This window comes from Muntiacus reevesi, chromosome 6 (genome assembly GCF_963930625.1).
Source record: "Muntiacus reevesi chromosome 6, mMunRee1.1, whole genome shotgun sequence".
NCBI lineage: Eukaryota > Metazoa > Chordata > Mammalia > Artiodactyla > Cervidae > Muntiacus > Muntiacus reevesi.
Window position 1 is genome coordinate 106,739,404 of NC_089254.1, and position 13,418 is coordinate 106,752,821.

A 13,418-nucleotide genomic window follows, 5' to 3' on the forward strand; every position below is an offset into this window, starting at 1 on the left:
GTTACTGGTCGGGGCATAGACTTGGATTACTGTGGTATTGAATTGCTTGCCTTGGAAACAGAGATCATTCTGTTATTTTTGAGATGGCATCCAAGTACTGCATTTTAGACTCTTTTTTTTGACTATGATGGCTACTCCATTTCTTCTAAGGAATTCTTGTCCACAGTAGTAGATATAATGGTCGTCTGAGTTAAATTCACCCATTCCAGTCCATTTTAGTTCACTGATTCGTAAAATATCCATGTTCACTGTTGCAATCTCCTGTTTGACCACTTCTAATTTGCCTTGATTCATAGATCTAACATTCCACGTTCCTACACAATATTACACTTTACAGCATCAGACTTTATTTCCATCACCAGTCACATCCACAATTGGGTGTTTTTGCTTTGAAGGCGATGGGATTCCAGTAAAGCTATTTCAAATCCTAAAAGATGATGCTTTGAAAGTGCTACACTAAATATGCCAGCAAATTTTGAAAACTCAGCAGTGGCCACAGGACTGGAAAAGGATTGGGATTTCATCCCAATCCCAAAGAGAGGCAATGTCAAAGAATACTCAAACTACTGCACAATTGCACTCATCTCACACGCTAGTAAAGTAATGCTTAAATGGTATGTGAACCGTGAATTTCTGGATATTCAAGCTAGTTTTAGAAAAGGCAGAGTAAGCAGAAATCAAATTGCCAACATCCATCAGATCATAAAAAAAGCAAGAGAGTTCCAGAAAAACATCTACTCCTACCCTATTGACTACGCCAAAGCCTTTTATTGTGTGGATCACAACAAACTATGGAAAATTCTTCAAGAAATGGGAATACCAGACCACCAGACCTTCCTCTTGAGAATCTGTATGCAGGTCAGGAAGCAACAGTTAGAACTGAACATGGAACAGACTGGTTCCAAATAGGGGAAGCAGTACGTCAAGGCTGTATATTGTCACCCTGCTTATTTAACTTATATGCAGAGTACATCATGAGAAATCCTGCGCTGGATGAAGCCCAAGTTGGAATCAAGATTGTCAGGAGAAATATCAATAACTTCAGATATGCAGATGACACAACCCTTATGGCAGAAAGTGAAGAAGAACTAAAGAGCCTCTTGATGAAAGTGAAAGAGGAGAGTGAAAAAGTTGGCCTAAAACTTAACATTTCAAAAAACTAAGATCATGGTATCTGGTCCTATCATTTCATGGCAAATAGATGGGGAAACAATAGAAATGGTGACAGACTATTTTTTTGGGGCTCCAAAATCACTGCAGATGGTGACTGCAGCCATGAAATTAAGAGATGCTTGCTCCTTGGAAGAAAAGCTATGATCAACATGGACAGCATATTAAAAAGCAGAGACATTACTTTGCCGACTAGGTTCATCTAGTCAAAGCTACGGTTTTTCCAGTAGTCATGTATGGATAGGAGAGTTGAACTGTAAAGAAAGTTGAGCACTGAAGAATTGATGCTTTTGAACTGTGGTGTTGGAGAAGATCCTTGAGATTCCCTTGGACAGGAAGGAGATCCAGCCAGTCCATCCTAAAGGAAATCAATCCTAAATATTCATTGGAAGGCCTGATGTTGAAGCTGAAACTCCAATACTTTGGCCACCTAATGCGAAGAACTGACTCATTGGAAAAGACCCTGTTGCTGGGAAAGATTGAAGGTAGGAGGAGAAGGAGATGTCAGAGGACAAGATGGTTGGATGGCATCATCGACTCAATGGACATGAGTTTGAGCAAACTTCAGAGGTTGGTGATTTATAGGGAAGCCTAACATGCTGCAGTCCATGGGATTGCAAAGAGTTGGAGACAACTGAGCAACTGAACTGAACTTACCAGGCTGAATGCATTCTTTATAGTCTGGAAATGACTTACTACACAGCATCAGTAAATTGGTTAAAAAAAAAAAACAACAAAAAATGCCAGACACCAGAGAGGAAGACTCTTATGCAGTGTTAATAATATACATATATATATATATATATATATATATATATATATATATATATGTGTGTGTGTGTGTGTGTGTGTGTGTGTGTGTGTGTGTGTTTGTGCATATTGGAGAGGGGCATGGCCACCCACTCCAGTATTCTTGCCTGTAGAATCCTCATGGACAGAGGAACCTGGTGGGCTACAGTCCACGGGGTCACAAAGAGTTGGACATGACTGAGCGATTAGGCACATATGTGTGTGTGTATAGTTGTTCAGACGCTCAGTTATGTCTGACTGTTTGCCACCCCATGGACTACAGCACGCCAGGATTCCCTGTCCTTCACCATCGCCTGGAGCTTGCTGAAACTCACGTCCATTGAGTTAGTGATGCCATGCAACCATCTCATCCTCTGTTGTCCCCTTCTCCTCCTGTCTTCAATTTTTCCCAGCATCAGGGTATTTTCTAATGAGTCAGTTCTTCATGACAGGTGGCCAAAGTATCGGACCTTCAGCTTCAGCATCAGTCCTTCCAATTCAGGTTGTATTCATTTGGGTTTGACTGATCTCTGTGCAAACCAAGGGTCTCTCAAGAGTCTTCTCCAACACCACAGTTCAAAAGCATCAATTTTTTGGCAGTCAGCCTTCTTTATAGTCCAACTCTCACATCCATACATGACTACTGGAAAATTCATAGCTTTCACTATACAGACCATTGTTGGCAATGGAATATCTTTGCTGTTTAATACACTGTCTAGATTTGTCATACCTTTCCTTCCATGGAGCAAGCATCTTCTAATTTCATGGCTGCAGTCATCATCCACAGTAATTTTGGAGCCCAAGAAAAGAAAATCTGTCACTGTTTCTCCTTTTTCCCTTTCTACTTGTGATGAAGTGATGGAACCAGATGCCGTGATCTTTGTTTTTTGAATGTTGAGTTTTAAGCCAGTTTTTTCACTCTCCTCTTTTACCTTCATCAAACAGCTCTTCAGTTCCTCTTCAATTTCTGGCATAAGGGTGGCACCATCTGCATATCTGAGGTTATTGATATTTTCCTGGCAATCTTGATTCCAACTTGTGTTTCATCCAGCCCAGCATTTCTCAAGATGTTCTCTGCATATAAGTTAAATAAACAGACTGAGCCTTGTCATACTCATTTCCCAATTTTGAGCCAGTCTCTTGTTCCACGCAAGGTTCTAACTGCTGCTTTTTGACCCACAAACAGATTTCTCAGGAGACAGGTGAGGAGGTCTGATAGTCCCATCTCTTAAAGATCACATTTTGTTGTGATCCACAGGGTCAAAGGCTTTAGCATAGTCAATGAAGCAGAATTAGATGCTTTTCTTAAATTCCTTTGCTTTCTCTATGATCCAATGGATGTTGGCAATTTGTATCTGGTTCCTCTGCTTTTTGTAAATCCTGCATGGAAAATTGTAAATATTATTTTATAAATATTATATATGTGTGTATATATCATGCACATCTTTTTTTAAAGTCATATTCCTGAAGTATCAAGGAAGGGAGCCAAGTCCTTGGCAATCAGTAAAGCTAGGGGAGGTGATGGAATTCCAGCAGAACTCTTTAAAATCCTGAAAGATGATGCTGTTAAAGTGCTGCACTCAATGTGCCAGCGAATCTGGAAAACTCAGCAATTGCCACAGTTTGGGAAAGGTCAGTTTTCACTCCAATCCCAAAGAAAGCCAGTGCCAAAGTATGGCAAATAATTACAGTGCTGCTGCTGCTGCTAAGTCGCTTCAGTCGTGGCCAACTCTGTGCGACCCCATAGACATTAAACACATTTCAGTCCACTCTTGGATATGTCTCAGGGGCTTTTAAACTGCACATTCTTATAGCAAAACAAGTATTCACATACCCATATTCAGATTATTTTGATGAAATGATTAAAATAATGAGATGGGAAATAAATAGCAGAATGATTTTCTTTGTCTCATCTACAGCATTAACCTGGGACCCAAGAATAAGAATAATTGAATGCATTTATACTGAAAATTACCACTGCAGCTAGCTTTTTTTTTTTTCATCTTAAACCTGAATTTAATCTTCTTTGAGGGGTATATGTTGTTCTGTGGTTGAATATTTGCTTGTGGAAAGTTGTAATGCAATAGCATGTTAAATTCACACCTAAGAATTTTGACTGAAACGCTGATGATGAAAACCGTAGAGACCAAGTCCTCCCACATTCTGCAGAGTGAAACCGAATCTGTCCACTCAGAGTGACCGCCTCTGCTGGAGTCCTCTGCTTCTTTGCCAGCTGCTTCTCGTATCCTAGAGCCTTTGCTAACTTCCCTGGTGGCTCAGACAATAAAGTGCCTGCTTACAATGTAGGAGACCTGGGTTCAATCCCTGGGTCAAGATCTTCTGGAGAAGGAAATGGCAACCCATTCCAGTACTCTTGCCTGGAAAATCCCATGGACGGAGAAGCATGGTAGGCTACAGTCCATGGGGTCGCAAAGAGTCGGACACGACTGAGCGACTTCACTTCACTTTAGCGACTGAACAACAACAGCAATGGTTTCTTTCCAATAGTATGTTAGTTTCTTCTGTACGGCAAAGTGAGTCAGCTATAGATAGATAGCAGCTATGTTAAAGGTACAGTCCTGTGTGTTTGGGGAAATCAGGGCAAGGCATATGTCCTCTTTTGGACAGAATGGGTTAGGGCATGGAGAAGATGATTTTAAGATGACCAAGCAAGGAGAGTTGGCATAGGTCACATGTGACCTCCAGACCATGTTGGAAGAACATGGAAAAGTGCCTGGGGAAAGCCTACACATTACTAGGTGAAGAGGACCTACTGGAAGAGGAGAAAAGGGACAGGGACGTCTCTATTTTCATCCATAGATTTAAAAGAATTTTTGCAGCAGAAAAGCCACAATGGTCTCAGAAACCTTGGTTACACATAATTTCTATCAGTATATAATGGATGAGTCCAAGGAGAATGTAGACTTTGACCGACAGAGGGGTTGAGAATGTGACTCAAGCCTTCTGGGGGGAAAAGGGGAGGGGAGATGTCTGGAGGGTAGACCAAGTCTACACCAAAATCGTCTTGAACTTTTATGAAAAACTGAAATTCATCCCTGTGTTTCTTAGAAGGAGTAGTGGTGCTTTCCAAGGGGGGGAAAAAACAGATTCCAATTTGCACAAGTATGAGAGAACAGAAATGTTTTATTAAAATAACAATAAGCAAACAATTCATCTGCATGGCACAGCTGTTAGTTTCACAGGAAAAGGAGAGAACTGACTTTCAGCAAACTGGTTGTTGTTGGTCAAAGATTTCCTACAAATACATCTGAATACACCAAGCATTGTTCTCTTATCTGTTGAATATCTTTTGCGCCTTTTGGCATTTCACATAGTTGAGTTCTGAAAGATCTATTTGCCAGAGAACTCTGTTCGTAATGATCAGTTGATAAGGAACAATGTGAGGCCTTCAGTAAAATTATAAGTGAACAAATTTCCATTCATCTAGAAAGATTCCTATCAGTATCTCCTTCTGTAAGCTTAACTAATAGAAAGAATTGATCTTTCTAATAAACTATAAGGGTAAGATGATCAGCGCAGTCTAAAGACAAAATAAGTGAGAAAAGGCTGTAGGAGAAGATCACCTACCAATCTAGAAAGAATCTAGTGGGGAAATTTTTTCTAGGGATAAATAGAGAAAGCTCAGGGTCATCTTCTTTTGTCTCCTGCATTCCCTGTCTTGGTGTCTCTGAGAAAGAATTTACAAATTAGGGAGCATCAATGCTTTCTGCTTTGGAGTTTCACAAGTTGAGAATTTACCCCTTTCCTGTTAAATCAATGAAACACATACCAACTATCGATAGTGAAATTATTCTCTTCAGCCCCGAGAGTCTCAGAGAAAAAGGAGAATGCTCTGAGTTACATGAGGCAGGACCACACGAAAATATGCAGGAAACATAGACAGATTTTCATGAAGTTTAATCCTTAAACAGAGAGAAGACAAAGGAAGCAACCCGAAACAAGGTAAGGATGGTTTCAAATATCTCATTCTGACTCAAAACATCATCTCTGGCTGTTTGCTGCCTTGAAACCCAATGAGCCTCCCTTTCTGCCAATTGCCTTTCCATTTGCACCTTCCATTTTTCCTGTTCTAGTTCATCCTTCAGCTTTCTGATTTCCTCTTCAAATTCCTGTTTTATCTGAGCTTTCGCTCTCTCAAGCTCTGCTCTGTAATTTTCTAGTAACACTTGGATTTGTTTCTGAATCTCCTCCTCGGTCTTCTGATAGAAGCTATTCGTGTAGTATCTCCCATTGCACTTGTCCACCATATCCTGGACCAGGGCCAGCAGCTGCTCCCTCTGGCTCTCCTGCTCAGCTCCTGTGGCGTTGTTGTTGAAAACACAGTAGCGATCTCTGAACTTGCGAATCAGCTCTCGGATGGCTGTAGGAACACACTTTAAGTAATCATGGAAATCCGTGTCACCTAAGTCATCTTTCCGGGTGAATAAGAGAATCATGTGTTCCCTAGCTCTCTCTCCAAACATTGTCAGGATCTTCTCTGTGGCTTTCTGGTCTTCCGGCGTGTAAGGGCCCAGTGGGATGACTAGGAGCAGAGCGTGAGGCCCCGGGGAGGTCAGCACCATGCAGCGGGTAATCTCCTTGACAGTCTCAGCATCTGGGACGTCCGTGTCAAAGAGGCCAGGTGTGTCTACGACGACAACTTCTCTCCCCCTCCAGGTGCTGTTTCCTTTCTCACAGTGCTTGGTGATGGATACAGCCGAAGAGCTAGACTGAAACAATTTCTCTCTGAGGATGCTGTTTCCTGTTGCGCTTTTTCCTGCCCCAGTCTTACCCACTAAGACAAGTCTCAGCTGGGAATCTCTGGGGTATGCAAGCCCTGGAACATCAGGAAACAAAAGTCCTAGTGTTAGAATGAACTTCAACTGTCTCCCCTGCAAGTCTCCTGCCCACTGAGTAAATATTCAATCCTGAATGTTCATTGGAAGGACTGATGCTGAAGCTGAAGCTCTAATACTTTGGCCACCTGATGCAAAGAGCAGACTACTGGAAAAGATTCTGCTGCTGGGAAAGATTGAAGGCAAAAGGAGAAGGGGGTGGCAGAGGATAAAATGGCTAGACAGCATCACCAAATCAATGGACATGAATTTGAGCAAACTCCAGGAGAGGGTGGAGAACAGAGGAACCTGGCATGCTGCAATCCATGGGTATGACTTAGCAACTGAACAGCAATAACAACAGATATTTTTCAGGATCCCTTTCAGCTCTTACTCTGACCTTGTGGAAGCAAACAGCTCATAGAGAAGGAAACAATGTGATTAAGAAGAGGACTCAGTTGCTACCAGTAGCTGTTCTTCATAAGATAGGAGGTAACACAAAACTGACTATCAATATTTGACTTCCCAGGAAAGCTGAAAGCTAATGTCAGAGCAGTAGAGCATAGCAATGGAAACCTGAATTTAAACACCAAGTCCTCCACCAGCTGTTTGTGTGCTTGTATTCAGGAGGTCTCTGCATATCTCTGCAATGTGTCTATAAAGTCAAAGTCCTCTGGATTTGTCAGGCATAGACCCAGGACCAGAGGGAAGGCAACTGACAATCACATGTGAAACCCTCTTTTTCCGAGAAGGCAGACCTTGCCGGCTGGCCCTTGAACTTAAGGTCTGATTCCTGCATGAGGAATCCTGTTATATCTACCCATTTCTGCTTTGAGACAATGCCTACATTATTCCACGTACAACATTATAGACACTGTTACCAACTCCAGTTTATTTTCAGAGCCATCATCATTCACCTAGGTCCTCAGACTAGAAAGCTAGGAGTCACCCTTGACTCCTCTCTTTCCCCTACTTTCCAGACCCAACCCATCAGCATGTTCTCTTGGCTCCAAATCTGTTCCCCTGTCTCTGTTTTGAAGATCATCATTCCAGTCCAGATTCCATCACCACCCCTGCCTCAGCAGTCTCCTAACAGGTGTCTCCACTTCCACTTTGTCCCTTTCAGTCTATTCTGTGAGGTGGGCTAATCTTGAAAAAATATCAATCAAACAGAACCAGGAACTTGCAGAAATCCTTCCTGTGATGTCCACAAAATCTGTAGTTAACCGCCATTTCCCACACACTTTCTGATGAAGTGTTTGCTGATCCCTGAATCCCTAAGGCAGAGTTTTCCCCATCTGAGAACCAGAATCCCGGGATAAAAGAAGTAAATTTCCCAATGCTGCAAACACTGGATATGGGATGGCTAAGATTTATCTAAGAAAAAATCTACATAAGAATTCAGAGTATTCTTAATAGTTAGCCTCACAATAGAAGCTCCAACCTAAGGAGATCCCAGGGCATTGGTTGCCCTTAGAGAGAGGGTATAGGAAAATCATGGCCTGGCAGTAAAAAGGTACCAAGGCCAGTGCCAACACTGCAAACATTGGCCAATGCTGATAACGAACGGATGGCAACCTCTGAAGATGGCAGCCATAGCCACGAAGGAGCCCATCTCTGCACTCATGCCTCTTGGTAAGGTGGATTCTCAGGTCCCCTCATCAAGATGCTGAGTCTGTTTCTCCAACCATTCAGTCTGACTGGGCCATGTGACTTGCTTTGTATCATAGGATCATGAAAACATGGTTAAGCAGAGAATCCAAAAACGCTGACACATTGTGCTTTGCCTTCTCTTTCTGATTTCTGGAACCCTACACCTGCCTTGGACTAGCTGACTTGATGAGGGACACAAGGCCCTGTTACCCTGTCTGCCTGGCCAACCCAGAGCTTGCTGACCACCAGTCATGTCTGTGAGGCTAGTCAAGATTATTGTGTTACATCCTGAACCACCAGCCAAGCACCCACACATGAGTCAGTCTGGCTGAGACTAGACAGGTTGGTTCAGACCCAAGCATGGCCCAAGTGACCCTCAAAATTAAGAGCCAAGCAAATGGTTGCTGTTTTAGGTTCCTAAATTGTGGGGTGATTTGCTAAACCAGCAAAAGCTCAAATGATAGAGTCTATCTGGTCCCATCACTTCATGGGAAATAGATGGGGAAACAGTGGAAACAGTGGCAGACTTTATTTTTGGGGGCTCCAAAATCACTGCAGATGGTGATTGGAGCCATGTTATTAAAAGACACTTACTCCTTGGAAGGAAAGTTATGACCAACCTAGATAGCATATTAAAAAGCAAAGACATTAATTTGCCAACAAATGTCCATCTAGTCAAGGCTATCGTTTTTCCAATAGTCATGTATGGATGTGAGAGTTGGACTGTGAAGAAAGCTGAGCACTGAAGAATTGATGCTTTTGGACTGTGGTGTTGGAGAAGACTGTTGAGAGTCCCTTGGACTGCAAGGAGATCCAACCAGTCCATCCTAAAGGAGATCAGTCCTGGGTGTTCATTGGAAGGACTGATGTTGAAGCTGAAACTCCAATACTTTGGCCACCTGATGCGAAGAGTTGACTCATTTGAAAAGACCCTGATGCTGGGAAGGCATTTGGGACAGGAGGAGAAGGGGATGACAGAGGATGAGATGGTTGGATGGCATCACCAACTCAATGGACATGAGTTTGGGTGGACTCCAGGAGTTGGTGATGGACAGGGAGGCCTGGCGTGCTGTGATTCATGGGGTCGCAAAGAGTTGGACACGACTGAGTGACGGAACTAACTAAGTTCCTAGGATAAAGGGGTAGAGAGAGGGTTATATGAGAAACGGAGTGATCAGTCTGTTAAGCTTATTGCTTAGAGTGAGGCCACTGGGAGCAGGGAAATTAGGGGCCTGAATGAGGCATTGATCACCCTGACATTCCTCCTTCCCAGTCCTCTCGGGCTGAAGATAGGGGCAGAGAAACCATCTGCGAGGCCACAACCCCTGATCCGGTGTGCCCACATGGTAGAGTCAAGTCGCTCAGTCGTGTCTGACTCTTTGCGACCCCATGGACTGTAGCCTACCAGGCTTCTCCGTCCATGGGATTTTCCAGGCAAGAGTACTGGAGTGGATTGCCATTTCCTTCTCCAGCCCACCTGGTAGGAAGTAGCAAATAAGAAACCTCATCAAGCCGGGAGCAGTCAGGGTATTGGAACTCTCCTCCTGCTCGCTGGTAAGCTACATCGCAAGGAGGATGCATAGAGGGTAGAGAGACCGAGAGAGCAGAGCAAATGAAGGGAAAATGAGAAATGTGGTTGAAGACATTTTACTCTTGTACAGATTGACTGGATGACAGGGCAGGAGAGTCCCAGCCCTCCTCCCCAAGCCTGGCTGCCCTCCCCAAGCAGCCTCTCACCGTGGCTGGTCCTGGGTTCGCTGAGGTACTGGGCTGCCATTGTGGTTTGGATTCCTGGGACTAAAGAGACATAACTATGTTACCACAGGGAAATGCAGGATAAATCAGAAACATCAATCTCCTGTAAACAACAGTTTCTCTTTTTTCATAAACTTGCTACTCGATCTCGCCTCTATTTTTCAATACTTAATTCTGCTTTCAGTCTCATTTTCAGACTGTCATTTTTCTTTACACAGATGTAAGTGCTCAAGTGCTTCCTTGGCACTGGTTGTGGGTGCCCTTCCCTCCTTTATTCGGTGAATTATTGCTCTGAATGCCATTTGTATGTAGTCTGCAGTCTGGGCCCTTCCCAGAGTTCCAACCTTTTCTATCCCATTCAAATTCTCCATTAGGCAATTTTATGGGCATCTCAAACCGATTTGGACAAAATGAAACCCTGATCTCCATCCCCAGCCTGGTTCACATTTCAGTAAATGGCAACATGAAATGGCTCATGCAGAAGCTTGGGGTAATCTCTAAAACACTTTTTTCCTCACTTACTCACAGTCCATCACCAAATCCTATAGATTTTAGTTCCCCAAATGAAAAATTATCCATTTCTCCCTATGTCCATGTGAATCAATCCTATCATTTGATTGCAATGTAGTAGGCTCCCAAATGATACTGCATCTTTAATCCCTCCTCTACTCAATAGTCAGATGCCTTTTTAAAATTTATAATCTAAGGCTAACTGCTTTATAGTATTGTGTTGGTTTCTGCCAAACATCAGCATGAATCAGTCAGAGGTTCACCCGTGTTTGCTCCCACTGGAACATCCCTCCCACCTCCCTCCGCATCCCGCCCCTCTAGGTTGCTACTGAGCCCTGGTCTGAGGCCCCTGAATCATACAGCAAATTCCCATTGGCTACCTGTTTTATATATGGTAATGTATATTTCCATATTACTATCTCTATACATAGTCAGATGCCTTTCTGATATTTGCTTTTTTTTTCTTGTTTAGATTTTCTAATGGATTGCTTTTGTTTTTTATTTTTCAAATAGTTGAAAGCCCTTGGAATGGTCCTGAAGGCCTTGCATGATCAATTTCTCTCTCTCTCTCTCTCAAAAAGTTTTAAGCATACTGGCCTCCTCAGTGTCCTCTGAATTCTCTAAGCTCCCCCCAGCTCCTAGATCTTTGAGGAGCACTTTCCCCTCCCCAGAGCACTCCCATCCCCACCCAATGGCCAACTGGTTTCTGCTCAGCCCTGAGGCCTCAGAGTTTTGTTATTTCTCCAGAGGGGGCCTCTCTACCCAGATCATCGACCAACAAGACAGGTTTGATGTGGAGTTTGTTCTAACTACACCCAAGAGTTTCTATAGAATACATACCACAATAGGAAGTGGTTTTTCTTTTTCTTTCTTTTTTTTTTTTTTTTTTTTTTTTACTGTCTCCTTGTAGACTGCTAGCTTTGTGATGGTGAACCTTCTGTGTCTTGCATAGCCCCTATTCCCGAGGGAAGACGCACAGTATTGGACAAAGCATGGTTCTCAAAAATATTTGCTTAATAAATGAATTGATTAAAAAATATCCCACTGTTTCTTACCTGCTCTGTGACTGAGCTTTATGTCTCGCTTGCATCTGACTGTGAAAAAACTTATCTTTTCCTTATTAAAAACACATTGCTCTTGAAACATGGCATTACATTTTAGATGTTTTCCTTTATCACTGCCTACTAAGGTTGGGCAACGGAGAAAGCCATTTTAAGAATTCTTAGCAGAGCAGATTTTAACTAGAACAGGCTGAAAATGCTATTTGCTAAAGACAGAGTCATCTGATAGGAATGCATCAAATACAAATTTGAAACACTTTCTTTTGAAAGTCAATTAGGAATAAGAGTAGGAAACAGCTTCTTATAAACTGGGAACTGAAATTACTGAATTTTAAAGAATAAGCTTTTTTCATAAAGTTGATGTTGGTTGTGGGTGTTAGAAGAAGGAGTAAAATACCAGAAACATAAAGAACACACAAGGTTTGTGTTATTTCTTAAAGTCTACTGTCCAGTCTATGGACTCTGTCTTCAGCATTCTTTAATGCTGTTCTGTTTATCCTAGTTCAAATATAAAACCAGAGGACTGACCTTCTCTACACACTGACACTGGATGGCTGAATTCTCCTCCTACTGTCTAAGGAACACGCATCTGTTGGTCCCCTGCTTTTCCTGAATGGTAGACAGTAACATGGGTTGGCGTCTCCCTCCTCCTGTCTTCTAAAATTTTCTCTGCCCCAACTCGGGTGAGGCCCAGGAAGAGACTATCCCTGAGGAGGTAGGTCCGAAGGGGCAGCTCTGAGCATAGAGTTAACGGGGTAGCAGACTCACTGGCCCTGCTCTGCGTGCTGGCTTTGGAAGAGGAGAAGCGCTGAGCTGTGCCTCTTACATCACCTGGAGCTCTTCTCACCACAAGCTTCCCACAGGATGAATTCTGTCTGCTTGTTCAATGCTAATCCTGGAAACTTCAAGTTTCCTTTTAAATTCTATGAATGGTGAGAGGAATCATTTGTTTGTACAAGTATCCCCTGAGCAGTCACCATGGAAAGAGGCATCAATTTGTAGAGCTCAGCCTTCAAAACAGATTACACCCTAAAATCATCAAAAACAGGAAACAGAGATCCAATGAGAAATATATTCTGAGAGCAAGTTTGCAAGGTTTAAGATATAGATCCAGGGGAGGAGTCCCCCTCCATCAAATGACACATTTCCCTCCCTCCCTCTCACCCCCCAAAACACCCCTCTCCCCTTACCTAGAAAATCTGGGGCCTGCTCCTTTCTCTTACTTTGAAGACAAGGCTGAACCAGGAGGTCATGCAAAGCTGTTAAAAAGAGGAGGCAGGAGGAGACAGGAAGTGAGGGAGGAGCCATCCAAACTCACGCAAAAGACCTGCTGCCCCTGTGATCATCTAGGAGTGTTAGAACTCTTTGCAAAGATGAAACTGTTTTTTGTGGTTCTGTTCAGTTGCCCTGAGCCACATGGGCTATTGAGTTCATGAAATGCAATAAGTGTAATTGAAGAACTGAATTTTAAATTTTATTCCAAATCGTTTAATTGAAAGTTACAGTTAAACAGCCACACCTGCCTAGTTGCTACCATATTAGGCTGTGCAAAGACTACAAAAGGGAGGGAAACAAGATAGGTCATGCTGTGAAAGTCAAGAAAAAACTACTGGGTCAAAACGAGAGTGCTGACGCTCAGAGTGTG

The 13,418-nt window shown here is 42.9% G+C and overlaps 2 protein-coding genes across 3 annotated transcripts in view; one reads left to right on the plus strand and one right to left on the minus strand.

Annotated features, from left to right (window-relative positions):
* LOC136171070 (GTPase IMAP family member 7-like) overlaps window positions 1-13,418 on the plus strand; it is a 221,791-nt gene that overhangs the window by 114,878 nt on the left and 93,495 nt on the right. The window lies entirely within an intron of this gene.
* GIMAP4 (GTPase, IMAP family member 4) lies at window positions 5,145-13,013 on the minus strand. 2 transcript variants are annotated; one of them, XM_065939197.1, is made up of 4 exons: window positions 11,768-11,969; window positions 11,553-11,667; window positions 10,185-10,244; window positions 5,145-6,796 (listed from the first exon to the last, which is right to left on the minus strand). In XM_065939197.1, the coding sequence occupies exons 3-4, from the start codon at window positions 10,222-10,224 to the stop codon at window positions 5,877-5,879; spliced, it is 960 nt and encodes a 319-aa protein (XP_065795269.1). In that variant the 5' UTR covers window positions 10,225-10,244; window positions 11,553-11,667; window positions 11,768-11,969; the 3' UTR covers window positions 5,145-5,876. The 2 variants fall into 2 exon arrangements, with proteins under 2 accessions (XP_065795269.1, XP_065795267.1); XM_065939195.1 differs by lacking the exons at window positions 11,553-11,667; window positions 11,768-11,969 and adding an exon at window positions 12,964-13,013.